General features: G+C 32.2%; 1 protein-coding gene across 3 annotated transcripts in view; it reads right to left on the bottom strand.

The window, feature by feature from the left end:
* LOC131848002 (cyclin-dependent kinase 14) overlaps positions 1-24,064 on the bottom strand; it is a 90,722-nt gene that overhangs the window by 6,000 nt on the left and 60,658 nt on the right. For all 3 annotated transcript variants that reach the window (XM_059197736.1, XM_059197738.1, XM_059197737.1), the window contains exons 4-9: positions 19,173-19,375; positions 14,219-14,310; positions 8,440-8,614; positions 6,639-6,763; positions 4,754-4,890; positions 110-249 (exon numbers count right to left, since the gene is read on the bottom strand). In XM_059197736.1, the coding sequence (XP_059053719.1) occupies positions 110-249; positions 4,754-4,890; positions 6,639-6,763; positions 8,440-8,614; positions 14,219-14,310; positions 19,173-19,375 (872 nt within the window). The remainder of the gene's footprint in view (positions 1-109; positions 250-4,753; positions 4,891-6,638; positions 6,764-8,439; positions 8,615-14,218; positions 14,311-19,172; positions 19,376-24,064) is intronic.

Here is a 24,064-nt window from a genome sequence, read left to right as displayed (position 1 = left end):
TTTCTTAATTAATGTATTAAAATATAACAAGGTTGGATATATGTTATATGGTGCCTGAAAAAAAAGCAAACGAATGGTTGGTAGTAGTTAGTTAATCATAATATCTCACCTTGAATATTTTGTCGAGCTGGTCGTGCGTATCCCTTACACCGGGGAAGGTGGGCACCCCGCACAACATCTCGACGAATATGCACCCTACGCCCCACATGTCCAGTGACGTCGAGTACTCTGTGCTGCCTAACAACACATCTGTATGGACAATGTGACAAATTTTTATTATTAGCTTACATTAAAAATTAAAAAGCTTGTTGTTGTAGATACGATTAGATTATCAAAAATAACAATGCATTTTATTTTAGATCAATTTAATAGATTAGAATAGATTGGGCATTATGAAAAAGTTTTATCTATTTGTCTGGTTTGTAATATTGATCTGGTTTTTCTAATATCAAAAACAAAATATAAATCATTTATTAATGTAGGACATTTTAGCCGCTTATAGATGTAAAATTTGATTCTACAAAATTTTACAAAATTATAAAATTCTATAAAAAAAATGTTCTACCGCCCAGTTTAGTATACAGATTCAATTAAGAAGAAGTGGGAAGAAACTGTGGCTCTGCATTTCTTTAATTATATTAATTTTAATCTTTAAATAGTATAAAGTGAAGTCCCTTCCGCTGTCTGTTAGATTACATCTTTTAAACTACACAACGGATTTTAATGCTGTTGTAGCTGTAGATAGAGTGATTCAAGAGAAAGGCTTATATGTATAAGACATGTACACCCGTACTAAGCCTGTGTGGGTAGTTAGTAATATTATAAAGAGAGAGCAGAGTGCAGAGTCCGTTATGAAGAAACTAAACTTCCAGCAAACGTTATTCCAGAGTAATATAAACTATGTATTATGATCAGTGGCACTCAATGAGGAAGTAGCCATTATTATTGCTAAAAGTTGCATATAGATGGCGTGATTGGTATCGATGGAATTCTTCATAGTTTTGCAAACGTTTTAAAAAACAAAACTGTGTTTTCAAAAATGTTTAATCAATTTTTAAAAAGTTATATATACATGTTAAAATTAAATAATGCGTTTAGAAAAGTAATTTTCATATATTTACTCATTTTGTTATTTTCCAGTACTTAATTACACTTTAATCAGTGCTAATATGGGGCTCAATGTTTTCAAAATGCTTTCATAGATGGCATTGTCGTCATTTGTATCGGCCTAATTAAATGTCTTTTTTATATTTTCCAATAATAAGCACTTAATATATTATTATTGTAAATTAAACATATAAAAAATTTTTAAGTAAATTAAAAATAGCCGAACAAGCAAGTAATACTATTTCCAATAATACTTATGTATGAAGTGTTGTCATATTAAAAATAAATACATGTATTATCGATTTTTTTTAATAATCGATAACAGGATTTTATTACAGCGCATTATTCGATGATGCTTTTAATGAGTCGTTGTGAACAGTAAATTTTCATTATTTTGTATTATAGCAGTGTTCCGTTTCAAAGAACGGAATATAGTAGTACATTATTAGTGTCGTTGGTTATTTACATTTGTACTAAAAAATCGATTACATAATAATTTAAAATATCGAGTACGAATCGTAGCTGTCTTCGAATACTGGCAACTGGTAAGATTAAAATAGTATTAAAAAAAAGAGAGAAATCGACCCTAACTCGAATACCATAAAGTTGATTTTCCTTTCTCATTAATATCATAGCAGTTTGTTTTTAACTTGCGTATGACTCTGTGGTATGATGTTTAACGTGTATTGTTATTGTACGGTGCATACATTTCAAAAATTATATTTTAATGTAGGTACATACATTTCTTTCATACATTTCATACATGTCAAAAATTATCTTTTAATGTAGGTACATACATTTCTTTCATACATTTCAAAAATGAACTTTTTATGTAGGTACATACATTTCTTTCATACATCTCATACATTTAAAAAATTATATTTTAATGTAGGTACATACATTTCATACATGTCAAAAATTATCTTCTAATGTAGGTACATACATACATTTCTTTCATACATTTCAATAATGAACTTTTTATGTAGGTACATACATTTCATACATGTCAAAAATTATCTTTTAATGTAGGTACATACATTTCTTTCATACATTTTATACATTTCAAAAATGAACTTTTTATGTAGGTACATACATTTCATACATTTCAAAAAGTATCTTTTAATGTAGGTACATAACACCCTATGTCAGACCCCTTGTATTTGGAAGAAACTTAAAAATAATGCCAAAAATATTAGATGAATATATTTTTAATACGAATACTGTTTTATTTTTGTTCATCAACTTTATCCCTCAATAACAATACTAGTAGTAGTACATAACCTGTTTTATACCGCTAAAGATATTGAAAGATATACGAGTAATTCAGAATGTTATCAAGTTCAAAATAAGCACACATTACTTGCTTAGATAACAGAGTAATATTACTCGTAATAAAAACATTTGTAACACCCATATGTATACTACGTACCTATGTATAGTAAGTACTTACGCTGCGGCGCCGTGAGACTCGTCTACCTCATCTACTCATCTACGCGCGGTAACCGCGCCGACCGACCAATAGGAGCGCGCCTCTCGTGTTTCCAGAAAGTTCGCGACTAACGGACGATATAGTAGTAAGGCAATGAGTGTCCCAGTGACATCATTATAATATTTTCTCGTTAAATTTTATTGTAATATACACAATTTCGCACTAAATAACGTGTTACCCCGTTACACATTTCTAATAATGAAAAACCTAGACCGACCCTGTTCACTTAATCTTACAAGATCTGACTTTAAAAATTACGATATCCTCATATAGCCTTTGATTTCCCCTTTCAATACTTTTTCGCATTAAAAAGTAGCCTTTCTCAGGGTCTACATTATCTGTCTACCAAATTTCAATTAAATCAGTTCAGTAGTTTTGGCGTGAAAGCGAGACAAACAGACAGACTGAGTTACTTTAGCATTTATAATATTTGTAAGAATATCGCTATTAAAAATAGGGGTTGGTGAAAGACGGGTGAAAATTTAGGCGTGTATGTATTTTCAATGTAAACTTAATAAATAAATAAAAAATTGTCCATAATACAAAAAAATATTTTTTCGGGGTAGGCCACCCCTATGACTTAGGGGTATAAAAAATAGATAACAACCCTACCTCAGACCTGGCAAGTATACATATCAAATTTCATCAAAATGTGGGAGAAATATGGCAACTAACACTGTGATACAAAATTTATATATAAGATATAGCGGAATTCTTATTAGGTAAAAGAGGGGTACATCGTAAAATACATGAGGTATATACCAGTAAATTAATTGTAGCTAAAATCAGTCTCATACATATAACGATTGAAATAAAAAGTCGTATAGCCCGATTTTGATACGTACGAGTATAAACGTATCAAAATCAGGCTATACGTATAGCGCAGACGCGTTACAACATATCAAAAAAATAGGCATGGAATGTAAAATAAACCATAACATAATAGGTATATACATTGGCACATAAGCCATATCTGCAGAGTGTCGGCTAACGATATTATACCTACACATTTACATTGAATCTTGAATCGTCCCTAATGAGGTACACGATACAGTTACCTACATATCTATTATATACATATCTTTGCAAAACAGATGTCATGTAGACTGAATTGACTGCCATCTATTTTCATGCTTTGTTACTAAGCACCCACTAGTAATCCGAACTGCTTCAGATCTAGCGACATCTAGCGGCTACGGTGGCGAAATAAAATAGCCCGAAGAATAGCCCGAGTTAGGAAGGAACCATTTTCTTGTATGGGATGGGGTATCTGTATGTAATATTATGTTATCTGTGATTATGATATACCAAACTCATAATAAAGTTATAAGTACCCGAGCGAAACCGTGATAGTCTACTAGTAAGTGAGAGTTATAAGGCTATATAATGTAATTATAGCCAATACTCGTATATGCTTGTAAGTATCTATACCTAAATCTCAAATGTACAATGTCTCACAAATGTTTTGAATAAATGTAGTTATGGTCTTTGATTAAGTATAATGAAAATAAATAGCTGTTAAAAAATATGTTGTTATTGGTGTAAGAATTATGTATTTTAGTCACGAACTATAAACAGCAACATAACACAGCAATATAATGAGTTTTCACACATATTTCCCCCATAGGCAATAACGAGCTGCTTGACCCTTATTATCGAAGTGTTAATAACTCGCTTTCGGAGTACATACGTAGTGGCGAAGCAAAAATATATTTAACGATCATTCAAATGTAATAAATTTACTATTACATTCGAATAACTTTAATCGATTAATCGACAATAAAATTGAGTAACCATTGAATCGAATGGTTCTGTATACGACTGTAAGCATCCGATTTCTATAAATATATCAGTACTTAGATAAAATTGAAAGAGTCCGCAATCCCTGGATATTCTTTATCGTCTTTAAAAATGACTCTTTAATAGGTACTCCATTTCTGACAATAGTTTTACGAAAGAAACTTTTGTATCTACTTATATTTCTCCGAAGAATCCACTTATCTGAACTAAAAGAACAAAGTAGTTAATACTTCGGGAATGCAATTGAGCATCGTAACAATGTTTGAACAATAAAAATAGTTAACTGAAAAAATAATATATTTTTTAGTTGCATAATCTACTGGCCTACTTGAAAAAAAAAGGAAAAATACCACTAACCTGGAGGTCTATACCACAGTGTGACAACTTCGTGTGAATACGTGTGGCTTGGCACCGACTTGGCCCTGGCTAGTCCAAAGTCGGCCAGTTTCAGTTCTCCGTGCGAGCTTATTAGTAGATTCTGTGGCTTCACGTCCCTGTTGAAGAAACAATAACTATCAATAACACAAATATACATATATATATTTGCAAGCTTTGCCTGCGTGAATTATAATAACACCATACGTCATCAATTTCGTTTTTTATTCTTTGTTGAGCGAATAGTAAATATCCAAATGTCTTTACAAATATTCACAGTTGTAATATTAGTAAAATGGGAGTCGTGACGTATCAAGAATTAGAGAACATGATGGAAGATCGCGGAAAGTGGTAAGAGCTCCACCGACAAGAGCGTAGCTCTTAAATTATGAATAAATGAATGTTAGTACGAAAATATTACTTTAGTTGTATTAAAAAATTAACAATGGAGTTTTTTGTCAGTTCGTGTTGATACGAGTTAATCCCTCCAGAAATCGACAAAAATAGTAAAAACGCAAAAATAAAAGAATACATGACGTTTGTATATTGTAGAGATCAAATAAAATAACATGAACGGTTATTTTTTTATTAGATTTTGGTTTTGTTAACTTACCCATATTATAAATATAATGATATTTATAAAAAATAAAAAAATGCCCGAGCATGTCGTCAATGAAACATAGTAAATAAGGAAGAGGTATGTTTAGATTCTTGGAAATTGGTACGAGTTTTAATTACGCAAGAGACGTATCATGGCAGTGGATGATGCTATGCAAGATATAAATATAAGAGGCTTTCTGAACTTAATTACAATAACACTGTCATTTTAGCTGCCTATAAAGTTCTTACACCAATTTGTTTTTGTTATTAAAGTAAACATAACTCTAAATTTTTACGTCTGCTGTTATAATCTAATTAAACTCAATACATATTATACTAACTTGACAACCACGCAAAGTTCTGATTATGTAGGTTTTATTTTATTATATAATAATTCCAAAAATATTACGCAATAGTGAGAACTAAACACCTAAGTACATTGTGTAAAATTCCCTTTGAAAAATTCGTCTCGTTTTATACCACCTATATATATTCTTTTTATTAACAAAGCTAGAGGTGAGAATATCTCATTGTATTATACAAGCACCGTAATAGAAAAATTTTCCTTTTATAAGATATAAAAAATATATAGGCTTTCATTTCACCGAGAGCCAACGGAGATAGCTTAATTTATCAGCGCTTGTTTCATTAGTTACGGGGCGGCCGAGCTTGAATGCGCCCCGAGAGTGAAGCAGTGGAGGGCCACTCGCTGGTCTCATAACTTATTTATGAACGGTGTGCTCGCTCTGTTACCCTAAAACGCCATATTGTCTCTAATCTATATGAGAGAATATTGACAGTATAAAATTTTAAATTACAACATTCATATTTGACTATGTAAAGAAAACTTTCTGATTTTTTTACTTTGCATATTTATTAAACAATACCTATAATATTTTAAAAAATCAGTAATAATATTAAGCTCAAACACTTTATTTTACCTAAATACTTAAATCAATCATGGATTAATTAATAATATATGATTGATTTAAGTATTTGGGCGATCATAACATACGTACTTTTTAATCCAGTTATTCGTTTATTTTATGTACTGTTTATTACGAATAAAACACACGTACAGTATATATCAATTTTAAAAAAATAGTAGATATAAAGGCTTTCCGAGTTTATCCCAAAGACTAACACAAATATCAATTATTGCCTAAATCACAATTTTAATCTCTAATCACGACACAAAATTTTTTTTTAATACAATTTCTGTAACTTTAATACTTATAAGTAAATCGTATAGTTATTTAGTAGTTACCTGTGTAAGACTCTTCTCCGATGACAGTACGACAATCCGCGCAATAACTGGAACATGAATAGCCTTACGTTGTGATGATTGAGCCCGCCCGAATGCCTCTCCATGTATTGTGATAGGTCTGTGTCCTGTGCAAACATTGCCACAGTGAATCATTGTGGTAAAACATACACTTAAGTGGTGTAAGCAAATTTATCAACTCCAACACAATAATATGATAATGCATCAGCTCTCTATGTAATAACAGCCGACTGGTCGGTAAGCAAATATCTGATTGAATCAAGTAAACACAGTGATGTTGAATATTTGCAAATGGAAATATTCACAAGTTTAGATTTATATACATTGTTACAGAAAAAAGAAACTGTAAAAGCAAACAAGTCGACCACACGCCTAAATGAAAGTGCTAACTATCGTTGTATACATAAACACCGAAACAGTTTTATGATATCCGTGAAATATCATAATACACATGAAGATATCCGTGATACTTTTCAAGCTTTGCCGTTCATGAAAACGAACTTAATGTTTCGTATATTTTTTTGTATTAAATAATAGATAATTAATACTTCTTAGTGGAGTTTTGCAAATTATATCTACTTATCTCTGTTCTGTCACTATAAAAATTCTTGCTTTTGGACACAATTTAGCTTGTTTATATAAACAACACCACGGTAGTTTAATTTTAATATCTACGGATATTACCGATACTTCAATGTTTTAAATTACTTTTACATAACAGTAAACCGTATTTAAAACGTTGCATCGAAAGTTTATTTCCATTTATAAATATTACAGACACATTTATTTTTACTCGTTATAAATTCGCAACATTCAAGATGAAGCTCATAACGTGCAAGTCGTATAAACAAGATATGCTCTTATGTGTATACGACCTCATACTATTTATTAAACAGCTCTCAGCTGTTTGAAAGCATTATTTATAATAATTAAAATGTATACTTTTTCACATTTATAATAGGTATAAGCAGAATAGCGTTTTAGCATTTAAATCTGCAAGTCAGCAGCAGATTACTAAGAAATTTTAATGCACAACTTTTTAATGAGTCCGTGTGTGTACCCTTTTTCTTATCTATTTCTGCCACAAACCAGCTTGCTTTTTTTTAAATTGATGACAATGGAACGATACTCTGCCTGCGCTTACGGTTTACGATGGACAATGATAAGATGAGCATGAGGTCAGGTAGACCATCGTGGTAAATTCTCCAGGAATCTATCACGATGGTTTCCAGGACCGCATGGAGGTCAACCAGACACATTGTTAGTAATGGGGCTATTAGTAATAATAGACCCATTACTGGAAGGAATTGTTAGTAGTGTAGATAGTTAATACTAACAATCTACACTACTAAACAATCCCTTTCCTCTGATCAGCTCGCTTTATAAGTTGTGTTCTGATTTAAAGGCTATAAATATGGCAAGTGAAATTACCGGTACCCTAACGACGCATGATACCTTAATATAAAAAAAGACAACGCATTAAGTGTACAGCGTCACTTAATGACGTGATGTTTGCGGTTTTTCATGTATACTACTACCACTTTCTGTCAGGTGAACCATCACGTTGTTTGCTACTTCATCATCATCATCATTTCAACCCGGAAGATGTTCACTGCTAAACAAAGGTTTCAAATCTAAAAATTTTCACGACGATTGGTCCTGTGCTGCTCGCAACCAAAGGTTTCCAGCGATATTGACCAGATCGTCGGTCCACCACTACTTGCTACTACAGTTACAAAAAAAATAGCCCTTGCTGTCTGATATACGTAGCTTGCTAACTTACCACGAATTCAAACACGAAGGTAAGCGTTTCCCGCGTGTGCACAATGTCGTGCAGTGTGACTATATTGGCGTGCTTCAACTCTTTGAGTAACGACGCTTCCCTGATCGCTGTGAATGGCGCACCCTCGTCCTCTTGCAGTCTGATCTCTTTCAAAGCTACTACTTGCTGTGTTAAACTGTAAAAGAGATTAACTTGTTAATAAAAATATAACGTTGCAAAATAAAGTCATGATTATATCAATTTGTCTTCATTCAAGATTCCTTATGTAACATGTATAGAGTATGGATGGCTAGGTAAGAGCTAAGATAGGCTTTGTAAAAAAAAAACTTGAAATTTCTAATACGCCTAACCTATATTACTTTGTGAAAGTATTTCCGAAATTCCCACGGGAATACAAATTATCACGCGGGTACTGCCGAGCTGTATGCCTATAAAATAATGAATACTTCTTTTTTCCAATGTGTTAAAGAAAGTATATCAACGTATAATTTAATAGTATTTCTTACTTTTATGTGTTAATTATGTAATCGCTAACATGATTTGATGAGTTCAAACGCAAAGTCCAAATTATTTTTATTTTTTATTTTATCTATGTACGTCTTAATTTTTACCGTCCAGTTCGGCTACTTACTACTTCAGTAGAGAAGAAACTCAATTGGTACTGGATTAGCAATGACCGCCGCTTTATGAACAAAGCTATTCTACTATACTACTTTGTCGACCCTATCATCCATCACGTGTGACATATATAGTGCTGCTATGTAAATACCAGAGAGTCACGTTTACAGATATGTAGTCTGAAGTTCTTTGTCATATAACATTATTACTGTTAAGGTGTTAGGTTAAGGTTATTAATGTTAGGTTGTTTAAAAATGGATTTACCAATAATGTCATTAGAATAATGTACTACTATTTTTCATATATCACTGCACCTGGTTGTTACTCATTGTGTTTTGTATTATTTACTGATTACTATGTTTTAATATATTATATAAGTACCATGGCTATACGTTTTTATGCGCCAATCATGATTTGGATTGTAAATACAACCGACGGATATAACCGTTACAATATAACTGATACGAATACTTATTTTTTCGTAAATAGATATATCCAGACACACTTATATAGAAATTATCCAGACCGATATAAATAATAATACAAATGTTTGTACCGTGCAAGAAATCGAACCCGCGACCATCGGAAGTAAAGCAGTGTACTAAACCGATTGACCACCGAAATCGTCATATATCTCTCCAGATAACATTTGACATGCCTATATATATATATATATATATATATATATGAATATGTAAAATGTGTAAATCAAAAAGTAAAAAAGACAAAGACATTATTTTGTCCTGTCTCACAATATCCGTTGCTTTTCTCTTATGACTTATGACTATTATTTATTTTTTCACAGTGGTGATACACGTACGTATACGTAAGCATATGCCCAGTTGTTTTTAAAAGAACAGTTTAATCACTTTCCTGTCACGTCGCATGCCAATATCCTATACCTAATGTTGAAGGCAAAGATTGCGAAAGCTAACAATAGTCTCTGGATTACAAGATAAATTGCTAATTAATATATTTTTCAAGAGTATTATATGCATAGCTTAAGCATAAACCTATTAAGTAGCATAAACTTATGAAAATGAAAATTTATAGTCTTTGTAGAGTCTGAACAAACAGTGCGTTAAATATTTTCTCTAACCTCATTAACTTTCATTATGTATTATAAGATGTAGATTAACATACGCGTAAAATTCCAGCGTTGCCGACTTAAGTCATTTAGACTATTCTTAACCATTATACCATTATTTCTATCCAATGATTATTAATTTAACTCCTATTCAAAAATCTATTCCACAACTCAAAACAAATTGAATTTTCATAGAACATGTTAGAGAAATAATGTTTTGTTAAGTATTGAAAAAAAATAACAACTAGTTGTACAATTATTTAAATGTTTCTAGAATTTTATATACCTACGGACAAAGTTAAGGGAATATTTTACAGAAAGTATTACATGTGAATGTGGATGGTAAAAAGAGCAGAAGAATGCCGAAAAAGAGATGGATGGACTGTGTGAAAGATGATATGGCAAGAAAACATAACGAGGTGACTACCAACATTACGCCGACCCAAATAAATGGGCTAAGGAAGAAGTAGATGGTGGTATGGTACAAAGTTAAGTAATTGTAATTATGCAATTACATCAAAGTCGATCCTCATGAAATTTTATTTAACGATTCTGCTTTTCAATTTCTAAAACTAATCTAGCGGTTTCCATAATTAGGTTAGTTAGTAAACCTAATACCGAGTTGGCAACACTGACAAATTCCATTTCACAAGAGTTAGCTAACGTTGTAGAGGACTATGCAGGCAGTAACTTTTACGTTCAGCCTGCCTTTAGTCTCGCTAAATATTAATTACTTACTACCAAGTATTTGTAAACTAATTAAACTCGTGTTCTTATACATATATACATCTCTTGAAAATAATGAACACAGACACCACGAAGATTAACAGTATGATTACTGTATTATTATTTTATTAAATGATGAACTTTTTCATGGTTGCTCGATATGCTATTTAAATTTCCGTTCTCAAGATATGATCTATCTTCATGGTAAATTTCATTAATATCCATTCAGTTGGTTAGGTCGGAAAATGTAACGAACCGATATACACAAATACTTGCAAGTAACAAAACAACGCATTACAATATGCATATAAACATTACAAGCCTTAACTTATTGCTTCATGTACTCTTTCCGGCAGCCAAAAATAGATGGGCTTCTTGTCAGTAAGAAGTTTCATAACTTAGAAAGTTAACACTCATTAAAAGTGACATTATATTAAAGTTGGTAACCCTTATAGTGGCCTAACTTTTACTGCTCATGAATAGAACAATTTGGCAAGTTGAACACGCTCATTACGGGCGAAGCAGTACGCTAAGCACTTATTCAATATTCAGAAGCAATGTACTCGGCATGTTTCGTTTGACTTCAACCACTTGACCCGGTCTTGCTTTAACATTGCTACGATTTACCTCTAATATTAATATATAAGTTTGACCTAGTATAACGAAGTTATTCAAAGGTACGTTAAAGTGTAATATTCCTTTCTTTTGTAAAGAATTTTTTTAATGCAAACTAGCTAATCTATGGGCGAGAACATTATTTTATTGCTCCGCTGCATTCGCAAGCAATTTACAATTTCTACGAAAGAATACTTTGTATATAGATAGACATCTGCGTAAATACCTCTATCTTACCCATTTATACTGCAACAAGGAGCATATAATAAACCTGTGTTTCGTTAATGGGTCAGATATGGCGGTGATATTATAGGATAAGGAGGCACGGGACTTTGGTCCTCATTAATGACAACGTATGTGAGATAACAAGGATTCAAATGTTCATTGTATCTTAGCGGTGCAGTTCATGATTATTAGCTTATGGAATAGGTATAATATATAATATACTGTTGTATTGTTTTTTTTACATTATGTGTGTTATTTTTACATTGGCTAACACGGTACATATTACAATATTGTCTTTTGGTACTTTTAATAGCTAAATATATTGGCCATTTTAATAACTAGAAAAGTTTTTAATTACGGTCATAAAGGTCTAATTGGGGATTAATTATCTACTTAAACATTAACATATCAAATTCAGACGGAATAATATATTATAACCTAAGCACTTAAGAGAATCTCTATATAAATATAATAAACATGAGTTGGTTATGCTATTTATAACTCAAAAGCGGTTATACCAATTCTTATGACTTGATTTGTTTGGTTACTGCCCAGAATATGAACATTAAAACGGGACAAAATTAACATAATAAGAAAATCTCGAGATCGGCGTTAATTATTTAATTTACATAGGGTTTCATAATGTCGGAAAGAATCGCAACAAGTTCACTGCATAATTCATAAATAAATGTATACTTTATAGTCAAAAGAAATCTAGTTATATGCAATAAAATATACAGCAACGGTATTATTTTCATGAAACTTTAATATTTTAGAGAGTCGAGAAGGCATGAACTAGACTTTCAGCTGGTACAAAGTAGGGTAAGAGCACGCTTTACATATCGAGTGACGTCAAGGAAACTGTAAATGGATTCGAGTGACAAAGGGGTCGATACTTCTGATGCACTAGTAAAATCCGGATTTTACAATTATGGTAAAACTTTATTACGTCATATAATATTTTATCCTGTTCTAAAATTTACTTCAATAAACAGGAGACTGTCAATTTTAAATTGTTTCTAAATCTATAACATAATACATACAGTTTATGTTACTACTGTATGTTATATGTATAATTAATAAAAATCACGGGATCTTACCACGTTTTATATTTATTTATTAAGTTTTGGAAAATTCCATTTACCCGCTGCAATCAGTTTACCCGTGATCATGGCGGTTGAAACACTGCCGAAATATCGGGAACTCAATAAATAAATATAAAATGTGGTAAGATCCCGTAATTTTGACTAATTAGACGTATAAATAATGACCGCGTCTAATTTAAAACAGTATACTGTATGTTATATTTTTCTATTCTAAAATCTTTAATGTAAAATATTGAATTTAAATGTATTTTAAATTTATTTAATATACATAACTTTTATGTCAAACTTAATAAAATGTTCAATTTATTCTACTTTGAGCTCCTAATACATTTAGGGAATTCGAAACAGAAAAATCCTTTTACGAAATTCATATATATTCACTTGATTTATTACCAAATGACCTCTTTTGACATACGTACTGAACTTTTAGAGTATTTCTATTTCTAAAAGTCCTAAGATTTCATAAACGTTATTCAAAATATATTTTAAGAATACATTTAAAATTTAAATATGCAAGAATGATAAACTATGAAGAAGAATTTATAACTAAAATCAAACTATTTTGCATTAATCAATTTTAAATTTACAAAATTGGAAATTTCATACACTTAGTCCAGCTGTATAGTTTGTATGCAAAATATCAATAATTTTTAAAAATGTGTGATGTTTGTATGTTTATCATTTTCTTACTACACTTCATTAAAATATATCTCTAACTCATATTTATTAGTTACTAGATAATAACAGAAAAATTGAATTTCAATACAATAAATGAGACATATATTTTTTTCACGCAGTCATGCTTAAACGTTTGAATGGATTTGTATTAATTGCGGAATGAGGATGGACCGCATCCTGGATTAACACATGTGATACTGTTATCTTAATTTAAACGGTCAAAGTAAGAGATTGTGCTGTGATTTTATACGATTAACAAACAATAGTAATACATAAGTTATTACGCCTTTCATAATCTATAACTCAGGATAGTAGTCATATCATTAGGAAAAAAATATTGATAGATACTCTAAGTATAATTGTAACTACTAACCCATAACTAGTAATAATCTACTCCTCGTGGTTAATTATTACGATTGCACAAAAGTCGTGATCTCAAATTTGGTCGACACCAAAACAAAAATTTGTAAATTTACATTTCTGATTCGATTCTTCGGTGAAGGAACAACCCAAAAATTAATCCGAGAGACGGCAGTAGGCTCCCTTGCTACCAAGAGTTGAATTTAAATATACCGAGGGAATATAATATATGTATATGGTGGACAGATCCAAATGTTTCATTCAACACGGCGTCAACAATTCAGTGTCTCTAGCTGTTTATCATAACTTAATACTATAAATAATTTTAAAGCACGGTAGTACTACAATTATTTGAATTACTTACTTGCTATAACCTTTATACACTGTGGCGTAGGAACCCTCACCGAGCTGTTCAAGTTTTATATAAGCTTCGGATTTCCCGAACGGAGAATCTCCCTGTGGACAAAAAAAAACAAAAATGTTAATTTATCATAGCATAGCATAAATATATGATATGTAACCCATTGTCATTCCATTGTCTTTAAAATTCAGGACCCTTAACTCGTAACGTAATTTATAGTATGGGCCTAGCCTAAAACAAATAAATAATACGTCTAAATTTTTTTTATTATTCTGGATATAACTACTAATTTTTTTCAGAAACTAATAGATATATATATAAACTAATAGATAATATGATGACCTGAAATATTAAGATAATAAAAACAGTATAAATACATAGTTTTGTAGTTTAAAAGACAAATCATTTTAGTATCAAGTCCATTAAATTCACATATAAAATTTTCACCTTTCTTTATACATATCAGTGAGCGCAACTATGATTGTATAGTTGCGCTCGAAAACTCGAGGTTGAAATGCTGATAGCTCGTAAAATGGCTCAACAAATCGGGATTACACGTGGAAGCCACATATTATACGAAATAGGCATATGTACTTTTCAGTCGTAAATAAATTATGGTTAGGTTGTAAAATGTTGACTGAACTGTATGTTATATTACTTTGCCGGACTTTTAGTTGTTTTGATAACGGCTTTAATGGCTCTTGAAACATCAAAAAATATTACGGTGTAGGTATATGTCCTACATTTACGTAATACAATACTATTTAATATATGAAATGTGACTTAAGACTACGGTGTATCAACAATGCAGTGACAATACACATTTTTAAACAAAAACTTTGTAAAAATCATATAGTCAAATCATTATGAATTATTCCCGGCTAGTAAGTCAAACATGTATTACATATTAAAACTTATTGTGTATTTAAACGCCATTGGAATGTATTTTAAATATATCCAAGTTTAATAGTGTACTGCATTACAAAAGATATTACGAGGTATATTTGGAAAGAAATCTATAAAACTCTATCTGAGAAACTTTCTTGTCATTTTTTATTACGCCAAGAGAGTGCGCCAAGACTGGTAACTTAATTTGCTGCTCGTCCTATTATTCTTTCTGAAGTAAGTTTCCGGACAGCGTTGCTTCCTGTTCTTTCCCCTCGAGACTGCAGTTCTTCATCTACTTGTATAATGAATGCTAACGTTTTAAGTAAGTATTACCAACACGCTGAATAAATCATAATAATAAATTTCTCGAGCTTGACACAACAATTGTTTGCACCATTTGATTGTTATACCACACCTTTCGATTGTTACCTATTCAATCCTCGTACAATACAAAATACATATTATATACATGAGTACGTATATTTGTATTTGTTGACAGTGTAATGATGGATACTCTAGCATTGCCATTCTTATGATACAAAAAACTTTTCAATTACCTTATATCCATAATATAAATTCTGTAGATATGTCTTATGTACCGTGTTATTTATTTCAAAATCCACTATATGTAAAGATACTGTACATGTTATCAAGCCTAGGTAATTAAAATCATTGGAAATGGTTACCGTCGAAATATTTCATTTATGCATATATCACTAAACATGTTAGAAATATTCTGACCTAAATGTAGACAACGATAAGTCCAATCAGCTTTAGACCAATTACAATATTTCGATTGAATTAAACTCTACTCTCTTTGTATATAATAAATATATTTTATTTTATGTTAAATATACTTATCTTCGTCTATGTTTATAACTGTTATAGTTTTTTCATAAAGTATTTCCTTAAACAAGTCCGTAATATTAATTTTAGCTTAGATTATAAAACATTCATATTCTTGCCATTAATAGCGAAGTTCATTAAATAACTTTCCCTGATTGTTCCTTCTATATTTGGAACAAATGCCTATTTATAAGCCGGCGAATACAAAAATAGAATTCTGTAAATTTCGCTCTCGTATCGCCATTTGTGTGAACGAAGTGAATGAGGCAGTTTATAACGATTAGTGTGTATTGTGAGCTATCATCTGCTTCGTAGCAACAACGTTTTGCTTTCTTCGGGCACTGGCGCGCTCGCTCGCTACCTGTCTAAATATTTGACTACGCTAATGCGAGCCTAAGATTTGTGGCCGTGTTATCATAAACGCATATTTATGCGTTTATGCTTGAAGAAGATTATTTGATATTTATTTTATAGCGGACGATGTTATTATAACACATTTATGATAATATTTTAGATATCTATGGACCTAATAATACTTGACGGCTTTGGTGGTCTAGCGGTATATCTCACCTTACATCCGATGGTTGCAAGTTGGATTCCTCGCAAGGCACAAACATTTGTATTCATGAGTATGATTTTTTGTATCGGGCTAGATGTTTTCTATATATTTATGTACAAAAAAATTAACTATGCATTTATATTAGTTGTCTAGTACTCATAACACAAGCTATACTTATATTGAGACTAAATGATGGTATGTAAATTGTACTGAGATTTTTTTTTATCAATTCATATCTATAAGAATAATCAACTTTATTTATAATAATATACTGCCCGCAATTTCATCGTCAGGACACTGACGATGAAATTGCAGGCAGTAATAGTTACTGAACGAAAACTATATAGTTTATCGACACATCCAGTCTGTCCCCACTGTGTACAGTTCGAAGGGTGATACATGCCAGTGAAATTACAGGATATAGAGGCATAACACCTTAGTCCTCAGGTATGTCAACGCACAAACCCACTTTCCATTAGAACGGCCGTTCCAATTACATAAAAAACATAAAACTTATGATATCTTTAGATAAAACAAAGGCCCATATCACTATTATCAATATCTACAGACAGTAATTAATATTGGTTTGTTCGGTTACTGTGTCCTTGAATGCACCAAAATCCATGGTCCGTACACATTTGACATAGGGCGGACGGGGACACAAAATCCAATCTTAATAGCGTCGATTTATCAAAGTCGTGCAAGTCGAGCTGCTAACATTTTAGAAAATCCTAGTACGACTGCTTCGATTTTAAAAAAAAAATTGTGAATGACGTTAAGTGTTTCGGATACCTTTCCTTCCTACGGTCGCGGGTTCGATTTCTATCACAGAACATTTATATTCATGATATGAATGTTTGTATTAGTCTTATATTTCTCATGTATATTGCGTATATATTTACAAAAAAATGTATTGACGTATTTACATATATCTCTTGTCTAGTGATATTACTACTATTATTAAATATTCATGTGCATCCTGGAGAATGACATGTACATATTTAATTGAATCTTCTGTTGGACACAAAAATTCCTCAAGCTTTAGACCACACATTATGCTTCGGTTTTGATAGCTAATACGGTCTTTTGGTGACCGAGTTTGATAGGCTGGTAAAGGATAAGGGAATTTACTATTTAAAAGATTGCTGGTAATAGTACAGCGATATTCAAGATTACATATATATACATGACACGCAACGATGTTATATTGAATTTGAATTGTATGTTGTAGGAAATATTAGGTACGAATTGCTACACCAATCTTTCACACGATTAATCAGTGTCGTGCGAAGTCTTCATTCGTCCTATTTGTATTCCAATGGCAGCCCCGCATTCGCCCAGTCAAGTTATGGCCAGTCACACTGCGTCGTTTGTCATTATTATTTGTTATAGCTTTTAGCCACTATTTTACGTTAGTGCGGGTAGCCTCTTAGAGTCAGTAGAGACAGTTACTCATTCTGAAGTGTCGTTCTGTCAGAGTAGTCAGAACGACACTTGAGAACGTGTAAAGTGTCATATGTGTCAATTTCGGATAGGGCAAGCACGATAGATCTATATAGGTCTTAGAGCTACATCTTAACCGCTGACAATTACCCAAAATACTCAATAAAAAAAATAGGATGGAACCTTTTTGTTTTCAAATCCGTTCAATAGTTTTAGCGCGAAAAAGCAACGAACATCCAACCATCTTCATTAACCTTCGCGTTTATAATACTTCAAAAATCCAACAGTAATTATGCATTGCGGGTGCTTGATACCACAATTGAATAAAAATCAAAAATGACAGCCCATCTCAGCAACATATTAAAATTTAATTGAAATAGGAATAACTGTATTAATTAAACAAACGTAAGGATATCCTACATTCATATTGGTCGTGTGTATATATATACCTATGTTAACAAATATGATACGAGGTAAAGTCGCAAACTTCTGAATAATGGGACCCGAAAACATTTACTTTGATTTATGAAGCTTAAAAGGATGGTTGAAAATATTCGGAGAAAAATATACGGGAGGCGGCCTGAAAGATGCAATTAAGGAGACGAATAAACAACTGTTTTAGTCGGGAGATTAATCAATTAGTATCACAATTTTAGCTGACATTGAAACTAAAAAGATTAATTTTACTTTCTATTTACTAATTTATTTGTCACATAAATCTTATGAGGGAGGGCCAGTAGTTGAAACATAAAGTGACATATCAGTTGGAAGATGATGATGATGAATATACGGCTATTGTAATAATATCCTAATGATTGAAAATTTTCACATTCAATTATGTAGAGTTCTATTCGTAAGAAGGACAGAACAGTAAAGAATTCTTAATATCAGTTATATTAAATTACTAAATTTGATGTATTGGACTGTGAGGTGGTGGTTTTCTAATAAATAAATAAATTAGACCAGCTGTTCACCGTAATTTCTTCTGCACAAATTTCATCACCTATTTTACCTCCTTTTAGAATCGTGTTGAGATAAAAGATATATGATGTCCTTCCTCGTCATACCATCTGTCTTCACAACAAATTTCAGTAAGATGTGTTTAACCATTAAGTCGTGAAAAGGTAACAAACAGACATAAACACATTTGATAGACACACTAACAAATTAATAATATGAGTATAAATTTATGAATGTAAACTATATGAAATAGGAAATTACCCCAAAGGCACTAAACCGCTTAGTGCGGCGGTTGCTGTGATCATGCGGTCCTAGAAAGGCCTCTGATTTAGGCCTGGGTGGTCGCTTGGGCCTCATCACCACTCGCGCGTCTTCCCGGGCTCCCTCGTCCAGGAGTTTCGAGTCGGATGACACCGACAGTTGTCTTCGCACCCGGTACTCGCCGTTACCACCTCCGCTCCATTCTGAAAAGATGAAATGAGTATTTTGAGATACAATGTTAGCAAGAAACAACTGCATTTAAATTAAACCTTATTTGTAAGACATTCTTTTTATGACCTTATGTAATACCTAAACCAATAAATAATTATATTTGTTACATGGTTCCGTAATTAAATTGCAATTTTGCAAGCGATCAACTTGTAAGGTTTTTTTAATTGGTTATTAAACTAAACATGAAATAACATATAAAGACACATACATACTAAAGACGACTGGTAGTCATCAAAACATTCTTTATTGTTTTGACTATAAAGACAAGCAATGACTAAAGAAAAGATATATGAACTTTGTGAACAAAATGTGGCTGATAGGGATCGGTTAAACAGAAAAGCATTCTGCGTTGACCCCAAATAATACAAGCGAAAAGGGATGATTAAATGTAAATATTACAATTAGTTCATCCCAAAGGACACATGTCTGGAAAAGTCTTAACCTGTTTAACAAAGGGGAAAATAGCGCTACTTGAAACGGAGTGAGTTTTGCTTTAACTTTAACTTACATGTAAATAAAAAAACGTAAAATTGTTTGGTCAAAATTACAATTGCATATGATTATAATACTTTAGAACTTCGTTTTGATAAAGTATTTACCAAAGGAAAACTGATTCATGATATTTAAAATTATTAGCATGTAAACAAAATATACAACGGAATGTACTCAAGGTAATCTTTTGGCTGTGGTGTTTTGATAATTCCGTTCAAATTTAGCGCGATTGAGGCCGAGGAGTCTTTGTGCGTGCCAAATTTCATCTAGTTCCGATCAAGCGTGTCGTAACCGTTTTGCGCGAGGGTGCTATTCCAAAACTGACATGCACGATGATATAGCGACTGTGGGGACCAATGGCTAATGAAATTACTTTAACAACTTTCATTAATTAATAGCAATAGAAGACAATATGTTTAACAAGGTAAAATATATGTTTCCACATACGGAATCCTTTTAATCATACATTGTTTCGTTTGATATCCCAAATTCACCCTCCCGTTTATATGAACTGAGAACAAGCGAATGACACAATTTCGCCAATCTCGGTAGCGATACAAATTATCAGAGCACTTTGAAATACAAACAGTGCCATTGAAAGCGTCAGCAATTGACAGGTTGAAAATCCTCACACAAAATTCCCCCGCAAGCACTTAGTAAGCAAATTAATTCACGAGAAAATAAAAAAAGCGGCGGTGAATCGACGTTGTTTGAAAGGAGGTATTTCTCTCGCGCCCATCTATATTGCTGTACCGTGTATACAGGCACTTTGAAAGCGTTAGCGCCAAGAGCTCGATATCGACGCGACGTGAACATGATGCGAATAAATCATCGACAGACAGCCAAATCGGTGGTCCTGAACAATCGATTACCGACACAATCGATCATAGCCATTGAACTGTAAGTACGTGAAAACAGATAGGAAAATATTGGATTTTGTTATTGATAAATTAAAATCGTTGTGATTGCTACATGCTCATTCAATATAAAGAGAAATAGTGTTTCGTGGCACGTAAGTCGATTTATCCCACAGAGCGTTAGGTAATTGGCTTTCCAAACATCAACCCTTCACTACGACTGAACACCCGCTTTTACGGTGGTCTCAACATGACAGATTGCGAGCTTATTGCCGTTTTCCGAGTAAAATAATACATTACAAGGCATACGCTTGTAGCGTATATTACCCGAAAAATTTCGTCAAACTCGATTTACTGTATACACTACGACACAAACACAATTTTTATGGAAATAATATATAAAGCTTTTATAAGCTATATATAGTATAGTATATGTAAAGACACCTTTTCACAATAATACGGGTAATAAAGTAGTTTTAAAATGTTCGAAACTGTCAATAATGTTACTAAGATAAAGCATCGCATTAGGAATGACATTCCTAGTAGTATGCGATTGTATATAGCATTTTCCTATAAACATTTTTCATTTCAAATTACTGTATTAAAATTTAAATTAAGTAATTTATTAAAGGTAATATTTTAGTAGCGCTGTACTCCAGAGTATTGTGGTCTAGTAAATAAAGAAATACATTATTTTCATTATAATATTATTAGCCCATGAGATCAATCGATCAGTAATAGACTCTAAACAATACAACATACCATATAGCCTTTAAGCGAAACAATTTAAAACAACTTTTGAGAACAGTCGTAAAACTTATGCGTTTGCTAGTTATTATAAGCTGGAACTGCCCGTACGTGATCGTTACAAGTCGGATATTATGACAATCGTGTATAAGTATGAAAATGTCATTTTCGCGTGCGGTAACACCCATCTCTGTAAGTAGGTCACGGGGCAAGGGACAGGCGCGGTCAACCCTCGTTACAGAGGACAGGGCAAATGCCGCGATAATTTTATTGATGTTCACCTTATTAAATTTGGCCAAATATTGAGTAAAAAAATTATTAACATTTTTCTTAATTGCGTCCGGAGAACTGGTTGAGTAATAAACTCTACATTGAAAACTGTAAAAAACTTATGACTGTGTTACATTGTAATACCAAATATGTAATTTTAGTTTTCAATTAGTTTATTCTTTCAATTTTTTCGTATTATACAGCCTTAGCTTTTGAGATAGCATGTACGATAGCACATAATATACTACATAATAATATAGCACATGTAATCATTGAACTTGTAAGAAAGTCATATCATTTTAATTTATGCTTTCTCATAAAGCTCTTTAATAAGATCTATGTCATCGAACAACAGCAGGCAAGTATAATATGCCATTCCGTAAATGTGCAAAGGTAACGTAACGCCATAACAACCTAGACACATACGACATAATTTACAGTCCTTTATGACAGAGCTTTCAAACATTTTAGGGCAGGTGTTTCATTTTTGATGACTGGAAATAAAAATGTTTATTGGGCACCGAATGTCGCCCCGTCAGAACCGCGCCCGGCGGAATTCCGTGGCATATCCTTAATTAAAATGGACAGGCGTCTTTTCGACGGCATGTATGATTCCCGAAACAAAAGGCAATTAGCTTAATGCGGAATTAACCTTCTGCAGTTCATTTGCGAACATAAGTGACAAGTACATTGTAACATGTGTGTAATTGCCTTATTCATTTAGTAATTCGAGGACTTCCCAAGTTGACGTTGTCAGCAAATTTTTCCTATTAATACGCACTGAATACGATGTGACTGCGTCGTTCGTGATTCAATTAGGAAACTTTCCGACTTTTTGAAACCGAAGGTTCCGAGAGTTTGTATTCATTAGGTACGTTATAAAGTTGTGTGATAATTGCATTGATTTCTTATTCGAAATAAAAGGAAATAGAAAGAATTTGGTTTAGTGGAAAACTAGAAATATGTAAGTAAAAATATTTTTTTACGTTTAATTATTTAATAATCTATTATAAATACTCAGGTAATAATATAAAAACTAATGTAATCAAACAGTAGAAAGTAGTTAGTTTGTTAAGTAAATTAGACTACCGGATTAGAATATTTTTCTAAACCATACCAATACTGCTACAGTCACATAGTCTCCACAACACAATTTTATGACACTGATATATATATATAAAATAATAAATATGTATTCAACAAAACTGTAAAAAACCTATATTGTATAATATTTTATGAAGCAATAAAAAGTGTACCCGATCGATATCCAATTATTTATCGATAAATTCATTACACATAAAACAAATGTTCATTGGTTCATAAAAAATTGATCAATTATTACACATTTTCTATGGTACAAACACATAGTAGTAGGCGTAGAGTAGGCGTGTTCTAGAGTGGAGACCGCGAATTGGCAAACGTAGTGTAGGACGCCCCGCAGCTAGGTGGAGCGACGACTTACATACGTAGGTTTGCGGGTAGTAACTGGATGAGAAGGGCTGAAGATCGTGCCCAGTGGCGTACCTTGGGAGAGGCTTATATCCAGCAGTGGACTGCAGTGGGCTGATGGTGATGATGATGATGACAAACACATATGGTGTTTGAAGACATTCATGATTACCCTAGATTATTATTATATGTGCAAAATAGTAGGTGTGAAAACGTCATTCATTCGTAAGAAGTCACTTGAAGAAGGTGTTTACTAAAATATTGAAATGGCACTAAATTATTACTGTAGAGAAATTGAGGGTAAATTCACTTTACCCCTTGGGAAAGACCCAAGATTACCTACCACGCACCCTTTTGATTCAACCCTTTGAATGAGGGCCGCGTGTCGGCAAAATTTCAATCAGGTGCCAGATTTTTGCAGTGTCATATGTGTATACATATCATATATGCAAAAGGAAAAATGGATGAACAATGGACAGGTAAAATAGCTAGGTTTAGTTTAACTGAAGAGACGAATCCGGTAGCTGAAGCTGTATGTATTAGAAGTTCGGACGAAAGGTCGACGTTTTCTATAGATATCGTAAATATTTTTATTTCGTCCATTCGTTTGCATATATATTGTACGATACCGTTTTTCAAACAATTTTGATTGGCTATTGGTGTTTGATAAAATAATAAACAAAACAGTTCTATCGAATATACTTCGGATAAGAATATACGAGCTTGTTATTTTCGAATTGTACTCTACAAAACTATACTAAGTAATTTAGAATACGTAGTATAATTTTTATGATATTATTAATATTAGAATTTATTAAAAAATACCTGAAACTAATTTTAAATTTC

This window comes from Achroia grisella, unplaced genomic scaffold, assembly GCF_030625045.1.
Source record: "Achroia grisella isolate CSIRO2021 unplaced genomic scaffold, CSIRO_AGI_Agris_v1 utg546, whole genome shotgun sequence".
NCBI classification, from domain to species: domain Eukaryota; kingdom Metazoa; phylum Arthropoda; class Insecta; order Lepidoptera; family Pyralidae; genus Achroia; species Achroia grisella.
Note: the sequence above shows the minus strand (reverse complement) of the source record. Positions and strands in the feature narration are given on the sequence as shown.